Source organism: Cetorhinus maximus, chromosome 13, assembly GCF_964194155.1.
Source record: "Cetorhinus maximus chromosome 13, sCetMax3.hap1.1, whole genome shotgun sequence".
NCBI lineage: Eukaryota > Metazoa > Chordata > Chondrichthyes > Lamniformes > Cetorhinidae > Cetorhinus > Cetorhinus maximus.
In genome coordinates this window covers 1,329,516-1,353,774 of record NC_135891.1, presented here as the reverse complement: position 1 = coordinate 1,353,774, position 24,259 = coordinate 1,329,516, and the positions used below count along the sequence as shown (strand labels likewise).

The 24,259-nt window shown below is 42.0% G+C and overlaps 1 protein-coding gene across 6 annotated transcripts in view; it reads left to right on the top strand.

Annotated features, from left to right (window-relative positions):
* ralgapb (Ral GTPase activating protein non-catalytic subunit beta) overlaps positions 1–24,259 on the top strand; it is a 154,822-nt gene that overhangs the window by 97,251 nt on the left and 33,312 nt on the right. For 4 of the 6 annotated variants that reach the window (XM_078554819.1, XM_078554821.1, XM_078554816.1 and 1 more), the window contains 6 exons: positions 4,469–4,602; positions 8,409–8,591; positions 9,873–10,024; positions 10,609–10,796; positions 12,786–12,889; positions 14,851–15,003. In XM_078554819.1, coding sequence (XP_078410945.1) covers positions 4,469–4,602; positions 8,409–8,591; positions 9,873–10,024; positions 10,609–10,796; positions 12,786–12,889; positions 14,851–15,003 — 914 coding nt within the window. The remainder of the gene's footprint in view (positions 1–4,468; positions 4,603–8,408; positions 8,592–9,872; positions 10,025–10,608; positions 10,797–12,785; positions 12,890–14,850; positions 15,004–24,259) is intronic. The other 2 variants (XM_078554820.1, XM_078554818.1) reach the window with 1 other exon arrangement.

Here is a 24,259-nt window from a genome sequence, read left to right as displayed (position 1 = left end):
AACTCTGACAGTGCGGCACTCTTTCAGTACAGCACTGGAGTGTCAGCCTAGATACTTTTGTGCTGAAGCCTCTGGAGTGTGACTTGACCCACAACTTTCTAACTCTGGCGCAAACACTACCAACGGAGCGAAGTGTTTCAACTTCATACCAAGTACAAATGCTAGGAACTGTATAGTGATTGTTCTCGAAGGGCCCATACCATTTTTATTCCCCTGCCTCACCCCACCTTAGCTTTTTTGTTTCAACTGTACTAAAAAGTGTGTGTCTGATTTTGTCTGCCTGACCTGTGGAACTCTTGCAAATGACAGATGCCTTGTTGAATGTTTCCCATGACCATTTTTAAAATGCCTATTGTACCATGTTTGTAAACAGCATTGCAGTGTCGCATGTTAAGTTAATTTTGTTCTTTTTTTTTTGTATGCCTCCCTTCCCAATAGGTTGCACAGGTATTTGTGTCATGAAAACTATTCATCAATTTAAATTCTTGCATCAATTGTGTTTATCACCATACAAATTAAATCTCTGGCTTTAAAGGGACTTTACAAAGTACAACACATATTTCAAATCATTCTTTGCATTTGATTGACACTTGAGCCAGTATTATCCCTTTATTATTTTGCATGACTTTTTATTTCCAAATGCGAAAGTCTCCACTGCTTCATCTGCACCTGCTATGCTTGGATTTCGTAGCTAACTTTAATTCGAGCCGTCTCTTCGTCCATTCCCTTGAGTGAGATTTGTATATTTCTCAGTCCAAGGTGTGGGTGGGACAGTGGGTTTGGGGCACTTTTCTTGCACTCTAGTTAAATATAACCTCAACAAAAGGAAGCAAGATCCCTTTTTTGGTGGAAAAACTACTATTCTAACATCTTGGACACAAATGGAATCACACTGTAGTGATTTTATAGTATTCCTGATACATTATAAGTGATGGACCCAAAAGATTATTGTTCCTGTCTCTTTATGAAACATTTTTATTGAAATTGTATGGTGCTAAATACATGATAAGTTAATTAAATTTAAGATTGGTACAGGGGCTCATTTCACTGATAATTGGCTACTGCTGGCTTTCTGCAGAACTGAAAGGTTGTTCAGATATAACAGTGTGACTTAAGCTGTTTCAATACAGATTCTGTTGACTTTTATAAGCCAAAGCAATTTGATTTAGAATATAAATGTTATTTACTTCTCTCTATTCCCCGCTATAGCTCATTGAGTAGTTAGCTGAAGTCAGCTTGGCCAGCTGTTGGAATTGGTTAGAAGGGCACAAATTGGTCAGATTGAATCTGGGCTTGGAGGGGCAAAATCCACTTAAGCTCCTGCTCCTGATTAGTATCCACCAGCCATAGCTTTACGTGTGTGTGCACAGACTAGTTACCAGGAAGTGTGTGTATGTGCGTTTGTGCCAGCTCTAACTAGAAGTGTTTGTGCATGCTTGTGTGCTTATTTGTTTGTACCAGGTCTTGCTGCAAGTGTGTGTATGTGTGTGCTTATAGCAGGCCTAACCGAGGTTACATTCCATCAACATCCCCAATACTCACTTTCCAAGTTGGTGTGAAGAATGACTGCACGAGTGGGAGGGCAAGAAATACTTGTGTATCTGTAACTCCCTCACAGAATTGTTACAGTGTAGGAGGCAGCAATTCGGCCCATCATGTCTGCACCGGCTCTGCGCATTTTAACTTAGTGCTAATCTCCTGCCTTTTCCCTGTAACCCTGCACATTGTTCCTATTTAAATAATCATCCAGTGCCCTCTCGAATGCCTCAATTGAACCTGCCTCCACCACACTTCCAGGCAGTGCATTCCAAACCCTAACTACGCACTGTGTGAAGAAGTTTTTTCTCACCTGACATTTGCTTCTTTTGCAAAATGCTTTAAATCTGTGCCCTCAGGTTCTTGATCCATTTACAAGCGGGAACAGTTTCTCCCTATCTACTCTGTCCAGACCCCTCATGATTTTGAAAACTTCTTATCAAGTCTCCTCTTAGCCTTCTCTCCAAGGAAAACAGTCCCAATTTCTCCAATCTTTCCTCATAGCTGAAATCCTGTTTTCTAGAACTTAAGAATGGGAATGTTCATGTAGTGTCAGCATTTTCCTTTTCAGTCAAGTAGAACTTTCTGACAAAAACAAACTCCAATCAGATCAGAATTCCTCTAGAGTTGTACCTTTCCACTGTAGATCCAGCTACGCAGGAATACTTTGCCAGCGAGAACACATCCTGTGCATGCTTTGTTTGCAGTGATTGCCTTCCCTATCCAAATATTTCACACAAGTGCAGTATGAAATGCTCACAATAAAGTGGAATGTTATTAAGAAATCATCGATGTTTGTGTGTCATCCTCTGCTTTAGAAGAGTTTCCCACCACAATGCAGGCATCTTGTTTGATTCATAAACCTGCACCATCAGCCCCACCTGTAAAATCAAAGCAACCTCCTTGGTATGAAATAAAGTCAAACCTTGAATTAGGATTGAGTGACAACAATCACTTTTAGAGGGTCTAGTGCCAGAGCCTATATTTCACACCTCAGTCAGATGAGCAATGCTCCAGTCTACCAGATAGAATTCTGGTAGCAATACAAACCAGCTTCCATTCAATCGATTTGTTTGTTCAAGCTCTTCAAATCTCCCTTGCTGTTCACTTTGAGATTTCTGACACTGCTATATTTTTTGATGTGCCCATATTTAGAATGGTACTTGCCAACCACCAAGCAAAAGGAAATTTAAAAATTCAGAACTAAAGTGGAAGCCTTCCTGTACACCCCTGAAAATAAAGGTTTAAAGTTGGCAAAGTGCTTTAATTCTAGAATTATTTCCAAAACTTATTTTTTGATGTTTAATTCTGTAGTGAAACACCTTCAAAGATTTAATAGTCACATTTCTCAGAAGTGCATGTTGATACCATCTTTATCATTTGCCGTGTTATTACTGAACAGTATCTTGATAGTTCTTTTGCTTGTTCATGCAAGTCTACATATAAACAATATACAGTAGCCTCATACTGTATATTTTACCTGTCATGTACAACAATTTATTTTTGCTTCTAATTTGTCGTTTATTATTGGGCAGGAGAGCCAATTCCCTTCTGATTTGTCCACTAGAGTCCTGATTGGGCTTGTTTTTTCTTCAGATAATCCCCTGTCCAATGATTATTTAGGCTCTTTTGCCAATAGGGTTTACCATCATGTATCTCGAGCACATTTGCTTGGAATTGTCCAGTGGAAAGAATATAATTATTCATTAGTCACAAAGACCAAATTTTATAATTGGCATGTTAGTGAAATGCGATAGAGGAATGAGACTTGTAATTAGACTCAGTCAAGGTGACGCTTTAGTCCATTTCATCTTGACCTTTCAGTAACAGCCCTACCATCTTTGAAGAACAGCTTGAATGCCTGTTTCTGCTGTAATGTCCTCAATAATTGGATACCTGTCTGAAGGTCGTCAAACTTTAGGTATGAAATTTGGCCACTTGTGCAGCTGCCACCTGTGGAACTGTACCCCAGTGAAACAGGCAGATGGATAAACTCCTTCAGGAGAAAACTAAAGGGGGAAAACTAAACTAAAGAACCACTGAAATATATTCTTCTAATCATTGCACCAGTCTCAGTTTAACTGGTCATGTTGTTGAGAGTAAAACTTTACTAGTAATTTGAAAGCTATCAAAGATGCAGATCACCCGTGATCTGATTCATCGGCAGAACAAGTTTAAGGGACTGAGTGCTCCCCCTATTCCGACGCTCCCACGCAGAACTCTCACTTTGTTTCTCAGAACCAAGATCCCATCAGGCAATGACAATAAGTGTTTGGGATCAAATAGGGTTCTACCATTCCTCCCACTCCTACCCTCAAAGTCCTATTGTTCTTAAATTATTGTATCTTACTTGTATCCGGGAACTAGGTGGATATTATCTCATTAAAATTAGGTTTGAAATGCTGGATCTATATCCATCAATTTTGTAAAATTTACATTAGCCACCTCCCCACCCTTTGTTTCACTGATAATAGCTCATTCTTACATTCAACTAAACCATTCCACAGAATGATTGAATAAAGCTGGGGGCTATTAATCTGATTTTGGCAATCTCAGATCAGATGCTTTGGACTGAACACTGGATTGAAAAGCATAGTTTTTTTGGCAAAGTATTACGTTTAACTGAAACAGCCCTGCAAGTTGAATTCATCTTTCGATCTGTACTATTTGCTCTAAAATTGGTCCATGAAGTGGAGCACCTTGGCCCACATTGTTGATATGAAGACTTGGGTCCTTTCTAACGCTGAGGTGAATGACTACCAAATGGACACAGCCTCATTGCTACTGGGATGGAAGCAGTTTTCCTTTTTTGACTGCTGTTCTTTGCTGCATGGATTGTGAGCGTGTGCTTGTTTTGATTGCTTTGCTTGTAGTTACTAATGCCCAGTTGTTTTCCCTCCCCGTGGTGTGTGGTATTGGGGTTATATCATAGCTCTTCATACAGATACAGCATCGGGACTACTGATTCGCAGTATCCATTTGGTAACGCAGAGACTGAACTCTCAGTGGAGACAGGACATGAGCATCTCATTGGCAGCACTTGAATTGCTCTCCGGGTTAGCCAAGGTACAGTGATAGTTAAACTTTTTTGCATGTTCTATTATAATGCATCTAATTGTGTGAGTTATTGCTCTTGAAGTCATATGAAGCAACAAACAGACTGAATCTGGACGCTACTGGTCACTCATGCATTAAGCAAGTTATAACTGGAAAGGGAAGGAAAGCTGTTGGGTAAAAGCAGAGGATCTTTACTTGATGTGCCTTCAGAGAGTCGCGAATTGTTGATCATGACGCAGCCCTTTGCAGCCTAGAGGATCAGTGGGGTGCAATTGCACAAAAATTATTCAGGATGGTTTCCTGTTGATTTTAAGTTCCTTCTCATTCTTGATCAGTTAGGTTTCTCTGTACTCAGCAATGACTGATAAATCCGATGTTCTTCCCCAAACCTGCTTGAGTGGAGTATTGGGTGTCCCTAAATCTTGACTTTGCTGACCTGCACTTGAGATCTGACGAGAAGCAAGTGAGGAGATGGTGTGTGCTTTATTGGGGAATCTCTCAATAGCTTGATTTGGACTCTTGAACGCGATGTTGGGCTTCTGTGAATGTCAGGCAACCAGCTGACCAAAAAAGGAAATTGCAAAAGGCACATTGATACAGTGATTCTGCAGTGACTTTCTGCAGCTTCCAACATCATCTTTTGCCTAGCTGCAAATCAGACTCGCGTGCACAAAATACCTGTATGTACATTTGTACACATGACTACCTTCACTCTCAACATTTAAATAAGCTCTGACCCCCGTTTATAAAATACTCATTTTCTTGAAATTAGATTTGACAGCATACTGAAATTGTGAAATGAAGCAAGATAGCCCCACACACTGATGCGCAATTAGCTTCACAACTGCATGCTGTATGTGATAAGTGCCTTCAGATAATTTGTAATGGTCTGCACAGATGATATTTTTAGGTTCCTGGAAACTTGAAGCCTTTGAGGTTTTTTTATGTGCTAACCTTCTGCAGATTATCTTGACATGATCTCAACACGTGAATGACTGCTGCTTGAGAGTTCTAGTGGTCAATTATTTAAGGTTTTTAAATTTTCACAGCAAGTACTCTTATCTCAAGATAGCAACTGAGAGCATGTTACACAAGATGTGGGGTTTATATTGCAATATAATTCAAATCCAGTAGTAAATCTGAGGGGAAAATTAGATACATTAAGTAGAGATGTGGTGGATGAATTCCTTTACAGTTCAGAAGGCAAAACTAAGTTGCTTTGTGTGCATCAAAAACATTTGTGTGCATCATTTAAATAGTGGTCTCTGCTCCACACTATAGAGCTAAACTAGTGGCCTGAGCACTGCAGAAGTGACCAAAAAATTAAACAAGTACGGTATTTGACAAATAAAACCTTAAGATCTCTTCTCTGTTCTACACCCTCCATTTACTGTTAGAAGTCCAGGTTACAGGCCAAATTTGGCCTTCGGGTGTCCCTTATTGACTCTGTTCCTGTACTTTGGCTTTTTTTGTGCATCAGCAGAAGGTTTCACAATCCCTTAGCAATCTAGGTCTGTGTTAGCTGTCTTGAGTTTGAAAAACAGTTCCCCTAATATTTTCTATTTGTGTTAATGAAATGTGTGTGTGTTGGATTGACCTCTGACCATGTCCCACCGTTGGGAAATTTTGCCGACAGTGGAAACTGCTGCGGGCAGGCTTCCTGTCACAAGGCAGGAAGCACATTTAAATACAGTAAAATCCCACTGTTGGCAGGGGCTACGTTCCCCAGAAACTTTGCAAACAGCGAAATCGCAAACGATGTACATACCTTATAATGGAAGTCAATTAGGTTCCAGCTGTCCTACAATTTTATATAACTATAAAAGATCAAAGGCAATAAAAACTGTTTTTAATGAATTTAAAGGAGAAATTTGCTGGAGAAATTGTTTAAAAGAACAAGAAAAATGTAAAATTTGTCTCATAGTACTTGAGAGTGAAGGTGGACTGTGATCAGGAATTAAATCACATCAACAAGGAATATCCACATGTAAACAGGTGATGCTGTTATGATGTGGCAGATGTGTGCCAGGCTTATCAAATTCACCAGGGAAACTTGATCACACGGTCACAACTGTTTTGCAATTTGTATTTTATTTTGAGGTGCGTGCCCTGAATTCAACAGTAATAAGACTACCAGAACTTCAGAGGTTTTTAGAAAACTAAATTAAACATTTATTAACAAAAGAAAAGATTTCAAGCACCTACATGGGTCTATAAATTACTACTATAATAACTCCTAAAACCCCTAATTAATCTGGCTCCCAGTTACACTACTGTTAAGGCAACAGTAAAACAAAAAAGATTTCAACAGAACCAGGCAAAGCACACACTACCCTGAACAATGATATTCGAAGTGAGTTTTCTAAGCTTCGGTTCCTATAGACAGCAACTTGATGCACAGAGGCTGGAGGCTTTTCACACTTGTGTTAGATCTTAAAATGCCTTCTCCTCTGACACATAGCCTCATCTCCATTACATATGTTTCTCCCATTTTAATGCAAATTCCATTGTTCCGATATGTTTTTGAAACTTTACCTTCTCATAATATAAATCTTTTCATAGTACTAATTTAATCAGCAGCCTATGGGAAAATAAATACGCTGTTTGGCTTAGCTTCTTATGGCTAGGTGTAACCTCTTACCATCTCTTTGAAATTCAACCGACCCTAATTTATCTAAAAATGCGAATTTTCCTCAAACCTCGCATTCTAAAACTTCAGCTATGTTTACGTATTTAGCATTTCAAACCCAGCTTCTTGTTGATGACTCAAAGCCTCCAGACCAGTTGTCTGCAATTCAATTAAATCCCTCACACACTCTCTCTCTCTCTCTCTCACACACACACAGAAACTATCCAAACCCCAATATTAACCTACCTTTACAATAAATCACAATATTATGAGAATTATTTTCATGACAACGCATGCACAATGTGTACTTTCTACTGCAGGAAAAATGTCATGGGCACCTTTTTTTAACTTTATTTGGGCATTTTTTCTTTCCTTCAGCATTTTCTAAAGATGGCTTCTATTTTTTTTATTCTTAAAATGCGGATAAGTGAACGTTTGGGCCCGCAATGGGTGAACTGGCGTACAAAGATTTTTGCACGGATAAGCGAATTTGCAAAAGAGGAAGTAGTGAATGGCTTGATTTCACTATATTCAATATGCTGTGAAGGGGCATTTTACCAGGCCATTGGCATCTTGCCGTTGGCGGTTTGACCACCTGCCAGATGCTGGCAGCCTCCCCCAGCAGCAGCCCTGGGAGTGGTGGTGATTTTTATGCAATAGGGTGGTGGGGGGCGCTGTGGGCAGGGAAGGCAGCCCTACCAAGTAACTCAGGAGGGGGTTTTCCCCTCCATCAATATAATTTTTATTCCTTTTTAAAATTTTCTGCAACTTACCTGGTGCAGTTTGCAGGGCCCTTCCCTTCTTCAGCAGTGGCCACTGATCTTGTTGGCACTGCTGAGGTTCCTGAGCTGGTGGCCCTCTGATTGGGGCAGGCGGCCATCCTGCACAGGACAGCAACTTATTCAGGAGCTACAACCCGTACCATCGAGGGGGATGTCCCACTGGCCGGCTGTGCATGTTACTGACATGTATTCCCGCCTGCTGTCAGGACTCCAACCTTTTCAATAAAATTCTGCCAATTTGCTCACTGTGTCTAATTGCCTTTTCCTGTATTTCTAAAAAACCTTTAGAGAAATCTGTATTTACATAATGAAATTGTAAAACAAAACCTAGCTCCAGCCTCCTTTTCATGTTCTTTTCTCAACCCTTATCCCCAAATTGAATACAAATTGCTTCTTTAAAACAGGTGAAGGTGAGCGTGGATTCAACAGACCGAAAGCGTGCAGTTAGTTCGGTGTGCAGTTACATTGTGCACCAGTGTAGCAGACCCGCCCCATTTCACTCCCGAGATCTACACTCCATGATTGTGGCAGCTTTCCAGTGTCTCTGTGCCTGGCTGACAGAACATCCAGATATGCTAAATGAAAAGGTACGTTTCACAACAAGCATAAATGACTGGTTAACTTTGTTCTGCATGTCGTACTGTGTTCTTTTATAGTAGTTTGATATGTAGAGCTTTTGTGCTATCTTTCAGCCCTTTGTTCTTTCCTCTCTCATCTCCTCAATTCTACTGCAGCTTTCCAACATCATCATCTCCAATTCAGGATTTGTTATTAAGAGTTACACACATGTAAAAAGTGCAGAAGCAAGATGACCTCCCAGATTTGCTAGAAAACCACAAATGAAGCTTCATCCCTACTATACAATTGGAACAGAAAGATTAGAGCTGTTTAAAATTAATTCAAGGAGACAAGTTAAACTGATGTGCTTTGCGGAGAAGTTTAATTTTATACATTTAAAAGACTGAGTGAGGAGTGTGGCTGTACCTCCTTGACTTCAGAAGTTTGCTGTGTTTTTTTTTCAGTCTTCCTTCATGTTGTTACACCGGGATGGGAGGAGTGCACAGTTTGACTAGCCCCACTACTCCACAGGTCGCACCATTAGTTTAAATGTTTAATTCACACACCAAAGTGGCCAATCATTTACCTTCACTACTGTTACTCAGAAGAAGAGAGACTTTAACCAGGTTTCTTTCAATAAACAACAAACTTATTAGTTTGTTATAAAACCATTCTTGTCGAATAGAAAGGCAAAGCTTATTAGCAAACAGTATGGAATATGAAAGTATACTAATTACTCTTTCGAGACACTAACTCTCAGTCACTCACTCACTATAAATATATATATTATATATAGTTATACGTTTGGGGTCTCAGCGCTGATATGTGAAACAGTTGATAACTCTTGCACTACTTTTCAGGTGGACTCGAGGAACACTTGCAGGTACTCTATTCCAGCATGTAGCAACTTAGGAGCAGCTTGTATTTACTTCCGGCTGTGGACTGGCTCTGGACTGCTAAAAGGCAAATCTTCCTTTCACAAGCATTTGGCCCTTTCTCTTTTCAAAGCAAAACCAAAACCAACTTTTAACCACAGTTTTTCCAGGCATGGCTTTTTTTCCAGAGCCATAAACTACCATATGACCCCTTTTGTAAACAGCCCACCAGGGTCAAGAGGTTTCCAGTTTTTTTAAAACTGCTTAGTTACCTTTTCTTGTAAAAGGATGTTTTCTCCAGGAATAGCAATCAGAGCCCTGCGTCAACCCTTTAAGGACAGTGTCTTTTAAGACACAAATTCTTCCAGAATGATGTTAGTCCTTGAAGATGAGCCATTTTCTGTGATTAAAGTGTTCATGACGCTGCTTTCTCAGGACTGTCTGATAGAGGTGTTGGAGATTGTGGAGCTGGGTATCTCAGGAAGCAAGTCTAAAACCAGTGATCAGGAGGTGCGATACAAGGGAGATAAGGAGCCGAACCCTGCTTCAATGAGAGTGAAGGATGCTGCTGAGGCTACACTCACCTGGTAAGGCATTGAACTCACTTTATGACAATATTGCTTGAATTAACCTGATGGATTCCCTAATGCCTTTTAGAGAAGGAATACTGTCATCGTTACCCAGCCTTGGAACCATACGAGTATGGTTGATGCTTAACAGCCCTCTGAAGTAGCCTAGCAAACCACTTGGTTTAAGAAATATGGGGTGGACAATAATTGCTGACCTTGCCAGAGACACCCAAATTCTGAATTACTTTTTTAAAAATATATAAAAATCTCATCTCATCTGTTAGACCTCGAGTGCTGAGTTTCCCTATCTGACATAAGTGACTGCACTTCAAAAATATTTTATTGTGTCATTCTAAGGACATGATGGGTGGTATATAAATGCAAGTTCTTTCTGATTATTGTTATTTTCTATGTCTTAATAGAAGAGCTAAAAATAGATGAGATCAGTCAGACCAAAGAGACCTGAATTTTGCTGAATATGCTGGCTGCTTAAGGTTAAGTTTCTTCATTAATGTAGATTTAAATAAACTTGTGTGCTGCTCTTTAAATGAGTATACTTGTACAGATATAATGGATATTATACTTATTTTTCCTCTTCCTAGCATAATGCAGTTGCTCGGAGCATTCCCCTCTCCCAGTGGCCCCGCCTCACCATGCAGTCTTCTCAACGAAGAGACACTAATCAAATACTCCAGGTTGACCTCAACCAGCAAGAACCATTTCCGATACTTTGTCTTGGACAACAGTATCATTTTAGCAATGTTGGAACAGCCCCTGGGCAATGATCAGAGTGAGTTCTCAATCTCTTGTTTTGTTTTTGTGATTGGCCGAGAAGCATAAAGTTCAATTGCTCGGAGACAATACCCACTGCTCTTTGTACCCCAGCTTTATTGGCAGCTTGCAGATCTTTCATTTTAAGATTATTTTAACCCAGCTGATTATGAACTAGGAATATCCAAGCTCTTCAGGATCGGAGTTAGTTGATGGAATGCGTGACCACTTTCAGACCCAGTGCGTTGAGGGTATCACAAGAGCCAACTTGTATCTTAACTTTGTCATTGCGAGTGACTGGAACAGCATGCTGGGAATGAACATAGTAGCACCCCAGGGCATCAACGGCCATAACATGATTAAATTTGACATAATTTTGAATAAACCAATGCAATAAGCCAATATCTAAGATGATAACTTTAAAAGGAACAATTTCAAAAAATGACAAGACCTAGTACTCAAGAAAATCTGGGATGAATACAAAGAGAAAACAAAGACATACGACTGGTCACAAAACAAATAATGAAGTGTGTAAGTGTGGCCCAAACAAATGTGGCTCTAAATATATTAGCAAGGCAATAGAAAGAACAAAAGAAAAACCTACCTTAGCGAAACCACTGGGAAGAATGCAAGAACCTGCAAAAAATGTAAAGTGACCTATCAGAGTAGCAAAGGAAAAACAAGTAATAAGCACTGTTGTAGCAGCCAAATGCAACAGTAAGCAGTTCTTTGATCTTAACAGCGAGGATTAGCAAAGAAATGAGATCCATTAAGGATGCAACAGAGTTGAACTAAAAGCAGCTAACATTCCAAATGATTTTCTAGAATTACTCTCTAGGGAAGATAATCACCATAGAAGATAAATATTTAAGAGTTTAAGAGAACGGAACTAAGTGGATTGCTGTTTTTGAGAGCCAGTGCCCTTGCGTTGAGCTGAATGTCTTCCTGTGTTGTGCAATCCTGTGGTACCTCCTGTTTCCACTATGCTTTTCAACTCCCAAAACCCCCCTCACTTTGTGTTGGATTTACCACCTTCTGGAGCATTTCGTCCAGAAATCTCATCTCTCTGCACTTGTTGCAAGCTACAGTTAGCTAGTCTGAGTGGTACGTACGACCTGTGGCACCTGCCTTCACTGAGCTGAGTCCAACTGTTTTGGTTTTTTTGCAACTTGACCCTGAAGCTAACAGTGAAACTCTGATTTCTACGATCTGAATTGTGCTTTTGCCATGCCTTGCAAATCAGTTACCAACCATAGCTTGTTCATTTTTAGATGTTTGGATTACAAGAGTTTCTCTGTTGCTTTAAGCTAAATATAGTCAGATTAGTAATTGGGAATGGTGACAAAGAGTTTTTAACCTGGGCTGTGTGCCAGCAATTCGTTAGCTTTTTGTGCCAGTCAGCACTTCCCTTCAGATAAGTGCACAGGGTGTAATCAACTCTCAGGCTTTCTTGAAAAAATGCTATATCATCCAAAAACACCTTGAATGTATTGAAAGTGTGACTGGAAGTTTCCCTATGCTGTTGGCTGCTCCACTCCCTGTTTTGTATACTCAGACCTGCCCAAAAAACTTTTAAAATGTCAGGTCACTAGGAGCTGTGGCGTTATGGAATTGGAGGGCTCTGTCCCCAGCCCTGCAAGAGTGATGGAATGTGGCTTGGTGCCTGTAATTTCCACCAGACAAATAGAGGAAAAAATAGCTACAAATGTTGGAAATACATGGTCGCTCCAATGGGAGAGTGGACAAGATACCTTTCAGAAAAAGTCCTTCCTCTACACATTGAGTTCCTCATCTCGGCCATGATGCTGTGGGGCACTACCAGTGTTTCAGAATGGTATCAATGGGAATCTGAGAGCAGGGTGCCAGCAGCCACCTACCTACTGTTTGAGGAGGGGAGACCCAGCTGGACAGGGGGAAAATACATTACTTCATAAGCTTTTACACATTGCAGATTTTTTGCTGCACTTTGATATTGTTTTGGGAATTGTCTTGTTTGCTTTCCCAACAGATCCTTGCCCCTCAGTTACTGTCCTGATCCGGGGAATGTCTGGGAGGCACGCGTGGACCATGCAACTCTATCACCAGCCAAGGGGGTCTCGAGCAAGCCAGAAGGTTTGAATTCAGTGCAACAGCACCTGTATTATCTGGTGTTCCAACATCTTATTCTGTTGAAGGGTCATAAGGACTCGAAACATTAACTCTGTTTTTCTCATCACAGATGCTGCTGGACCTGCTGAGTTTGCCCAGCATTTTCTGTTTTTGCAACTTATTCTATTGATCAGTTCAACTAATAGGTTCATTATTTTACTGAAACAATAAAAGCAATGAAATAAATCAGCAACCGCCATAATTGTGTAAAATTCTATTCATTGTGCAATCACTGCTAGTCAGAAGAAAATACAGCAGCAGCCAATGCTTTGGAGATCTTGCCCACATAATAATGAAAGTGTTCAGCATAGTAGCTTCCAGTGTCCAGTCCTTTAAGCAGATATTGCCAGAAATAGCATGTGATTCCTTGTTCGTTGAATTGCAGGTTGTTGATTACAACACTGAACCTGTACCTGTGATTTCATGTGATGGCACAAAGCTGTTGCAGTGCTTGGAATATTTGCAGTTCAACATCTGTAGCTGTAACTTTAGAGAGCACCCTCCATCAAACTGTAGATGTTTACAACTCACAAGGAGGCTGTTCAGCTCCACATGTCTGTGCAGGCAATTTTCTAGAGCAACCCAATGCTAATCCCACATGCTCCCAAAAGCCCTGTGTCTTTCCCTGCTTCAAATATTTATCCAATATTCCCTTAAAAGATGCCTCCCTGTGACAAAGCATTCCATGCAACAATAACTCTCTGTACAAAGAAATTAATTGGTTATTCTCAACGTGAGCCATGTATATTGTTACGACCCCTGAGAGACTGCTAACTTTTTTTTTATAAGAGGTGAATTTCCCAGCAACTGACGAAAATAACCAAAGGGCAAGATCGCACGTTTTAAGACTTTTAGTGTAACTAACAAACTAAAGCCAACATAGATCAAACCTTACTTTACAGGCAGCTAATACCCCAAATTTAAAAAGTGCTTTCGTGTTAACTAACCTACACAATCAAGAAATGTCTTACAATCCCTATCTCTATGCACCACACACCTGGCAGATTAACAAATGCAAAGCAACTCCTAGCTCTGCATTAGGCTGACTTCTCTCTGCCATACCAGGTCAGAACTTTTAGTGCCCTTTGAAAATGATTCACTCAGCCTGAGTCTTCCAGATCTGCTTTTCACGAGCAAGGCCCAACACAGCGACTCCTTGTTCCTTAAATCTCCAAAGACCCCGTCTGTTCTGTCTCCTTCCTTTCGAACAGGAAACACTGTCAAGGGCATCCTGCTTTGTTGTTAACACAAAATGGTCCTTCTGCTTCTCCACAGCAGTGTCCGCCTTGTGTCTCCCTGTGTCTCAAAAGCAGCTGTCCTTTTTCTCTGCTTTCTTGTGTCAAGGTGTGAAAGCTGTCACTTGATCTCAATAGGTTTCTGTTTGAGTTTCTCCCCCCCCATGACAACCAGACCACATGGCATGTCTCTGAGCTGGTGTGTTTCCAGAAACCTGAATTGTACCTTAATGGGGACATTTTAAAACAAAACCCTCTTGTAAAGTACAACTTCATAACAATATTTAAGACATGAGTTCCTGCTTTCCAGGTAGTGCAGACAATGTGGAACTGAGCTGTGCAGACAATGTGGAACTGAGCTGTGCAGACTGCCTCCAGTTCCTGGTCTTTGCAGGGTTAGCAGTTCTAAGATCACGAGGGCCATAATCAATCTCACTCTGTACCTTCCTACCATTGCCCTCAGTGTGGAGAAGGAATAGTCAGTCCAGCTTCCTCCCCCTGATCATTATCCAGTCAATCCTGCTGGGAAGTGCACTTGTGGAAGGTGTGTCATGGGTTTGACTGTGAAAGTCCCCGTAATAAAGTTGCTTTCTGGCAATCGTAAATGGAACCACACCCCAGCAAGAAGAGATGGGAGGAGAAAAACATGCACAAAAACCAGTTGTAATGTAACTATAATGTCATCCATAGGCATTTGTTCCGGAGCCTCATCCTCCTCCTAAAGATGACGTGGGAATCAAGTACAATGTCAAGCATCGGCCATTCCCTGAGGAAGTAGACAAAATTCCGTTTGTGAAAGCTGATCTTAGCATTCCTGATCTGCATGAGATTGTTACTGATCAGGTGAGAGTAATATAGATAGATCTCATCTTCATTGATGATTTATCTGTTGCTTCTTTATATTTGGGGGGTGTGTTTAACATAAACTAGGTCTGGAATCGCCAGTGTGATATCAGACCCAAATTATGAGTACAGATTGCATAGACATGTCTTATATAGAGGTCTTGTGGTGCAGTGTGTAGTGTCCCTGCCTCTGAGCCAGAAGCTCTGGGTTGGAGATCCGCTCCAGGATTTGACGCCACGGAAGGTGCATTCATAAGGTGACCAGGCAGGTTGGTTATCAACCTATAAATCCTTCCAGGAAACCTGTGGCAGGTGGTAAGGGCAGGAGAGTCTCCTGGTCAGCCATGCTTGATGAGGACTGGCACCCCTCAAGCTGTAACCTCTGGTAACAGCCTAGTGACCGGTTCCAGGAAAAACTAGGGCGGTGGGGAGGTGCGGGTGAGATAAAAAAAATCAAACACTGACATCACAGAGAGCCGTACGTTGGTTGGCGAGTAACTGTTGTTAGGGAGTGTCTGTAAAGAGCTGAAAATTAGAAAAACGTAAACAAGTTGAATAACCCTTTAAGTAGCTATCTTATTAATTAAGAGATCCAAGCAGAAGGGAAGCAAGAAGCTGGTGAATCTACTGTTTTATTTTTAACGGTAAGTTTATTGTATTACTGCAGTGTGAAATAGTATGTTAAGTGCTGGTGAGGAAAGGCATTAATTTAAATATCATTAAGAAAATAAGTAATTGGCTAATTGGAGAGTGGCAGGAAGGAACAAGAGCTGAGTGGCACATAAAAAAGGGCTGGCAGGAATGAGGCACAGGCAGAGTTCAAGCTTGGTGTCAGGAATGGAAAGTGATGTTAGAACAGGGGAAGGAGCTGATTGGTCTGTAATTCTACTTTCTGGTCTCCAGATTATAATAAATAGCCTGTAAAGTTAAGGCATGGCAGGGTAATTTGGAATGCACATCCTGTGACCTGTGAAGTCATGGACACTTCCCATGGTCTAGACGAGCACATGTGCAGGAAGTATCATGGTCTAGACGAGCACATGTGCGGGAAGTATCATGGTCTAGACGAGCACATGTGCAGGAAGTATCATGGTCTAGACGAGCACATGTGCAGGAAGTATCATGGTCTAGACGAGCACATGTGCAGGAAGTATCATGGTCTAGACGAGCACGTGTGCAGGAAGTATCATGGTCTAGAGGAGCACGTGTGCAGGAAGTATCATGGTCTAGACGAGCACATGTGCAGGAAGTATCATGGTCTAGACGAGCACATGTGCAGGAAGTATCACCGACTGCAGAAACTTGGGCTCTGGGTTTCAGAACTTGGGCGATGGCTGGGATCCCTGTGACGCACCCAAAAGGTTGAGAACCATGTGGATAGCACATTGAGGGAAGCAGTCACACCGCAGGTGAAGAGAGTACGGGCAGAGGGGTAATGGGTGACTGCCAGACATTCTAGGAGGACCAGGCAGATAATGCAGGAGTCCCCTGAGTTCATCTCGCTCACTAACCAGTTTTCCGTTTTGGATACGGATGAGGGCGATGGTTCCCCGGAGGAGTGTGGTTCCTCAAGTCAGTGGCACCGCGGGTGGCACAGCTGCCCGGGAAGGGAGGAAGAAGAGTGAAGAAGGGTTGTGGAGGCCAAGTCACTGAATATATTTAAGAAGGAAATAGATAGCTATCTAGACACTAAAGGCATCAAGGGATATGGGGAGAGAGCCCGAGTACGGTGTTGGGATCGAGGATCAGCCATGATCATATTGAATGGCGGAGCAGGCTCAAAGGGCTGAATGATCTCCTCCTACTTCTATGTTTCTAAGAGCAATAGTGGTAGGGGATCCAATAGTTGGGGGAACAGATGGGTGTTTTTGCAACCGTAGATATGATTACAGGGATGGGATGTTGCCTCCCTGGTGCCAGGGTCAAGGATGTCAGTGAGCAGCAGAAGTACATTCTTATGGGGGAGGGTGAACAGTCAGAGATTGTGGTTCATATCAGTATCAGCGACATAGGTAGAAAGAAGAATGAGGTCCTAAAGCAAATTTCAGAATGCCAGGAAAGAGATGTAAAAAGCAGGACTTCAAAAGCAGAAACCTCAGGATTACTCCCAGTGCCATATGCTAGTGAGTATGGAAATAGGAGGATAAAGCAAATGAATGGGTGCCTGGAGAGGTGATGCAGGAGAGATGGATTTGGATTTTAGATTAGGGCTTTGGGACCAGTTCTGGGGCAAGCTGGACAGCTTACACCTTAGCAGGACCGAGCTCAGTATCCTCGCAGGGAGAGTTGCTAGTCCTGTTGGAGAGGGTTTAAACCAGCTGGGCAGGGGGATGGGGGCCCGAGAGGGAATTCAAATAGGAGAAAAACAAAACCTGTAATAGTGGGAAGAAAGGCAGTCAGCTAAGTTGGAAAGTAACAGGACAAAGGCCGGCATCGAATATGGTCAAGATATGGAAAAATGTTAAGGCAAAAGGCACTCTATCTGAACGCAGGCAGCATTGACAACAGGTAGATGAATTGATGGCACAAATAGAAGTAAACAGATATGGTCTAATAGCCATTATGGTGACATAGCTGCAGGGTGACCAAGGCTGGGCACTGAATATTCAAGGATATTCAAAATTTAGGAAGGATAGGCAAAAAGGAAGAAGAGGTGGGGTAACACTGTTAATAAAGGATGAGATCAGTACATTAGTAAAAGAGGATGTTAGATTGAAAGGTCAAGATGTAGAATAGTTGGGTGGAGCTAAGAAACAGCAAGAGGCAGCAAACATTGGTGGGAGTTGTTTAGAGGCCACCAAACAGTAATGGTAATATAGGGCACGGTATAAATGAGGAAATCTGAGGTGCATGTAACAAGGGTAATTCAGTAATCATGAGAGACTGCAGTCTACATATAGAATAGGTAAACCTAATTACCACTAATGCTGTGGAGGATGAATTCCTGGAATGTATACGAGATGGTTTTCTAGAACTGTATGCTGAGGAGCCAACTAGAGAACGGGCTTTTTTAGATCTAGTATTGTGCAATGAGAAAGGGCTAATTAATAATCTCATTGTAAAGGAGCCTTTAGAGGGTAGAGTGACCACAATATGATAGAATTTTACATTAAATTTGAAAATGATGTAGTTCAATCCACAACTATGGCCTTAAAGCTAAACAAAGGAAACTATAAAGGAGTCAGGGGCAAATTGGCTGTGGTGGTTTAGGAAACTTCAATAAAGGGTATGAAACTAGACAGGCAATGGCTAGCATTTAAAGAATTAATACATGGTTTACAACATACATATGTTCCTTTGAGGCACAAAATCCCAACAGGAAAGATAATCAACCGTAGCTAACAAGAGAAGTTAAAGATTGTTTTAGATCAAAGGAAGAAGCTTAATAAGTTGCCAAAAAAAGAAGTAAGCCTGAGGATTGGGAGCATTTTAGAATTCAGCAAAGGAGGACCTAGAAACTGATTGATAAAAGGAAAATAGAATATGAAAGTAAACTAGTGAGAAACACAAAAACGAACTGTAAAAGCATCTATAGGTATGTAAAAAGGGAAAGATTAGCAAAGATATATGTGGATCCATTACAGGCAGGGACAGGAGAATTTATAATGGGGAAATTTAATGGGGCAGTGGCGCAGTGGTATTGTCACTGGACTGGTAATCCAGAGATCCAGAGTAATGCTCTGGGAACCAATGTTCAAATCCCACTACGGCAGATGATGGAATTTAAATTCAATTTTAAAAAACCTGGAATTAGAAGTCTTAATGATGACCATGAAACCATTGTCGTAAAGACCCATCCCTAATGTTCTTTAGGGAAGAAAATCTACCGTACTTACCTGGCCTGACCTCCGTGACTCCAGACCCACAGCAATGTGGTTGAATCTTAAGTGCCCTCTGATATGGCCTAGAAAGTCATTCAATTGTATCAAACCACTAAAAATTCTAAAAGGAATGAAACCAGAGGGACCACCAACATCGACAGAGGCTCCGGAAGTGACATCGACAGAGGCTCCGGAAGTGACAACGACAAACTCAGCCCTGTCAACCCTGCAGAGTCATCCTCACTAACATCTGGGGGCTTGCGTCAAAATTGGGAGAGCTGTCTCACAGACTAGTCAAGCAACAGCCTGACATAGTCATCCTAACAGAATCATACCTTACAGATAATGTCCCAGGCACCACCATCACCATCCCTGGGTATGTCCTGTCCCACCGGCAGGACAGACCCAGCAGAGGTGGCGGCACAGCGGTATACAGTCGGGAGGGAGTTGCTCTGGGAGTCCTTAACATCGACTCTGGACCCCATGAATGCATCAGGTCAAACATGGGCTAGGAAACCCTCTGCTGATTACCACATACTAACCCCCTTCAGCTGATGAATCAGTACTCCTCCATGTTGAACACCACTTGGAGGAAGCACTGAGGGTGGCAAAGGCGCAGAATATACTCTGGGTGGGGGCCCAACACCAAGAGTGAGTCAGTAATACCAGTACAGACCAAGCTGGCTGAGTCCTAAAGAACATAGCTGCTAGACTGGGCCTGTGGCAGGTGGTGAGGGAACCAACAAGAGGGAAAAACATACCTGACCTCATCCTCACCAACCTGCCTGTTGCAGATGCATCTGTCCATGACAGTATCAGCAGGAGTGATCACCACACAGTCATTGTGGAGACAAAGTCCCGGCTTCACATTGAGGATACTCTCCATCATGTTGTGTGGCACTACCACCGTGCTAAATGGGATAGATTTCAAACAGATCTAGCAACTCAATACTCGGCATCCATGAGGTGCTGTGGGCCATCAGCAGCAGCAGAATTGTACCCAACCACAATCTGTAACCTCATGGCCCAGCATATCCCCCACTCTACCATTACCATCAAGCCAGGGGGTCAACCCTGGTTCAATGAACAATCAAAAGGGCATGCCAGGAGCAGCACCAGGCATACCTAAATATGAGGTGTCAACTTGGCGAAGCTACAACACAAACTACTTGCGTCCCAAACAGCTTAAGCAGCAAGCGATAGACAGAGCTAAGTGGTTCCACAACCAACCGATCAGATCTAAACTCTGCAGTCCTGCCACATCCAGTCGTGAAACAACTCACTGGAGGAGGAGGCTCCGCAAATATCCCCATCCTCAATGATGGGGGAGCCCAGCACATCAGTGCAAAAGATAAGGCTGAAACATTTGGAACACCCTTCAGCCAGAAGTGCTGAGTGGATGATCCATCCCGGCCTCCTCCGGAGGTCCCCAGCATCACAGATGCCAGTCTTCAGCCAATTCGATTCACTCCACGTGATATCAAGAAACGGCTGAAGGCACTAGATACTGAAAAGGGTATTGGCCCTGACAATATTCCGGCAATAATACTAAAGACTTGTGCTCCAAAACTTGCTGCGCCCCTAGCCAAGCTGTTCCAGTACAGCTACAACACTGGCATCTACCTGGCTATGTGGAAAATAGCCCAGGTATGTCCTGTACACAAAAAACAGGACGAATCCAACCCGACCAATTACTGCCCCATCAGTCTACTCTCCATCATCAGTAAAGTATAGAAGGGGGTCATCAACAGTACTATCAAGCAGCACTTGCTTAGCAATAACCTGCTCACTGATGCCCAGTTTGGGTTCGGCCAAGACCACTCAGTTCCTGACCTTATTACAGCCTTGGTTCCAACATGGACAAAAGAACTGAATTCCCGAGGTGAGGTGAGAGTGACTGCCCTTGACATCAAGGTCGCATTTATCTGAGTGTGGCTTCAAGGAGCCCTAGCAAAACTGGAGTCAGTGGGAATCAGGGGTAAACTCTCCACTGGTTGGAGTCATACCTAGCACAAAGGAAGATGGTTGTGGTTGTTGGAGGTCAGTCATCTCAGTTCCAGGACATCACTGCAGGAGTTTCTCAGGGTAGTGTCCTAGGCCCAACCATCTTCAGCTGCTTCATCAATGACCTTCCCTCCATCATAAGGTCAGAAGTGGGGATGTTCGCTGATGATTGCACAGTGTTCAGCACCATTTGCGACTCCTCAGATACTGAAGCAGCCCATGTCCAAATGCAGCAAGACCTGAGCAATATCCAGGCTTGGGCTGACAAGTTGCAAGTAACATTTGCACCACACAAGTGCCAGGAAATGACCATCTCCAACAAGAGAGAATCCAACCATCAGCCTTTGACATTCAATGGCATTGCTGAATACCCCACTGTCAATATAAAAGCAAAATACAGCGGATGCTGGAAACCTGAAATAAAAACAGAAAGTGCTGGAATAACTCAGCAGGCCTGTCAGCACCTGTGGAGAGAGAAACAGAGTTAACGTTTCAAGTCTGTATGAGCCGCCTTCAGAGCTCTGAAGAAGGGTCATACAGACTCCAAATGTTAACTCAGGAGATCAGAATGTAGAATCGGTTTGGGTGGAGATGAGGAATAGTAGGGCAAAAAAGTCTTTAGTGGGAATGATCTACAGGCCCCCTAACAGTACCCACAGTGTAGGGCAAAGTATTCAAGAGAAAATATTGTGTGCTTGTGATAAAGGAATGGCAATAATCATGGATGATTTTAGTCTACACACAAACTGGAAAAATCAGATTGGCAGTAGTAGGCTGGATGAGGAATTTTTAGAATGCTTTCGAAATAGCTTCTTAGAGCAACACGTTCTGGAACCAACCAGAGAGCAGGTTATATTAGACTTTGTATTGTGTAACGTGACAGAATTAATTAATGATCTCAGAGTAAAGGCACTGCTAGATAGCAGTGACCACAATATGATTGAATTTACATCCAGTTTGAAAGGGAGAAGAGTGGGTCTAAAACTAGTATCTTAAACTTAAATAAGGGCAGCTATGTGGGGATGAAAGCTGAGCTAGCTGAAGTGAACTGGGAAACTAGGCTGGAGGATAGATCAATAGAGAAGCAGCCAGACATTTAAGGGAATATTTCAGATTATTCAGAATAAGTACATTTCTACTATGAAGAAAAATTCTAAGGGAAGGATCCACCATCCATGGTTAACTAAAAAAGTTAAGGAAAGCATCAAACTTAAGGAAAAAGCATACAACTCTGTAAAGATGAGTGGCAGGACAGATGATGGGACAGAATGTAAAGAATGGCAGAGAATGACTAAAAGGTTAATCAGGAGAAAGAAATTAGAATATGAGAGGAAGCTAACTAGAAATGTGAAAATGGATAACAAGAATTTCTACAGGTATTTAAAAAGGAAAAGAGTAAGTAAAGTGAGTGTTGGTCCTCTAGAGAGTGACAGTGTGAAGTTAATAGTAGATAATAAGGAAATGTTGGAAGAAATGAACAAATATTTTGCTTCTGTGTTCACTATAACATTCCAGTAAAAGCTGCAAATCAGATGGTGAACGGGGGAAAGGAACTTGGTGAAATTGAAATCACTAGGGATACGGTACTGAGCAAATTGATGGAGCTGCGGGCTGGCAAGTCCCTGGGTCCCGATAGATTACATCCTAGGGTCTTAAAAGAGGTGGCTAATGAGGTAGCTGGTGTTAATTTTCCAAAATTCGCTAGATTCTGGAAAGGCTCTATCAGATTGGAAAGTAGCAAATATAACCCCTCTATTCAAGTAGGGAGGGAGACAGAAAACAGGAACCACAGGCCGGTTAGCTTGACGTCTGTCATGGGGAAGTTATTAGAATCGATCATTAAGGAGGTTATAGCTGGGCACTTAGAAGAGATCAAGGCAATTATGAAGAGTCAGCATGGTTTTGTGAAAGGAAAATTATGTTTAACCAATTTATTGGAGATTTTTGAAGGAGTAACATGCACAGTGGATAAAGGGGAGCCTGTAGATGTACTGTACTTGGATTTCCAAAAGGCATTTGATAAACTGTCACATCAAAGATTATTATGGAAAATAAAAGCACATGGTGTAGTGGATAACATATTAGCAATGATAGAAGATTGGCTGGTTGGCAGGCAGAAAGCAGAGAGTACGCATAACTGCATCTTTTTCTGATTGTCAGGATGTGACGAATGGAGTCCCACAAGAGTCTGTACTGGGGTCTCAACTATTTGTGATTTACATCAATGACTTAGATGAGGGGAGTGAAGACTTGGTAGCTAAATTTGCAGATGACAAAAGATTGGTAGGAAATTATGTTGTGAAGAAGACATGAGGTTACAGATGGATATAAATAGGTTGAGTGAGTGGGCAAAGCTCTGACATGGAGTTTAATGTGGGGAAAATGTGAAGTTATTCATTTTGGCAGGAAGAACAAAAAAGCAGAGTATTACTTAAATGGACAACGACTGCATAATTCTGAGGTGCAGAGGGATCTAAGTGTTCTAGTACGAGTCACAAAAAGTTAGTATGCAGGCACAGCAAGTAATTAAGAAGGTTAATAGAATGTTATCCTTTATTACGAGAGGGATTGAACAGAAAAGTAAGGATGTTATGCTTCAGTTATACAGGGCATTGGTGAGGCCGCACCTCGAATACTGTGTGCAGTTTTGGTCTCCTTATTTAAGGAAGGATGTAAATGCATTTGAGGCGGTTCAAAGGAGGTTTACGAGATTGATACCTGGAATGAGTGGGTTGTCTTATGAGGAAAGGTTGGACAGACTGGGCTTGTTTCCACTGGAGTTTAGAAGAGTGAGGGGTGATTTGATTGAAGTATACAAGATCCTGAACAGCCTTGACAAGGTGGACGTCATAAAGATGTTTCCTCTTGTGGGTGAATACAGAACTCGGGATGCTACTTAAAATTAGGGGTTGCCCTTTTAGGACAGAGATGAGGAGAAATTTTTTTTCTGAGGGTTGTTTGACTTTGGAATTCTCTGCCTCAAGGCAGTGGAGGTGGGGGTCATTTAATATTTTTAAGGCAGAGATAGATAGATTCCTATAAGCAAGGGAATCCAAGGCTATCGGGGTTAGATGGGAATGTGGAAATTGAAACACAAGATGATCAGCCATGATCTCATTGAATGGTGGAGCAGGCTCGAGGGGCCGAATGGTCTACTCCTGTTCCTATGCAACGATGCCTGCTGGTGGCAGGACTGGAAAATCCTGGCTGAAATCTGGCCCACCATGCGAAAAGGTTGGACTAGCCTGTTGTAAGAGTTATCAAAATCAACACAAAACGTAATTATTTTTATTGATTCACGGGATGTGGGCTTCGCTGGCTGGGCCAGCATTTATTACCCATCCCAAGTTGCCCTTGAGAAGTTGGTGGTGAGCTGCCTTCTTGAACCGCTGCAGTCCATGTGATGTAGGTACACCCACAGTGCTGTTAGG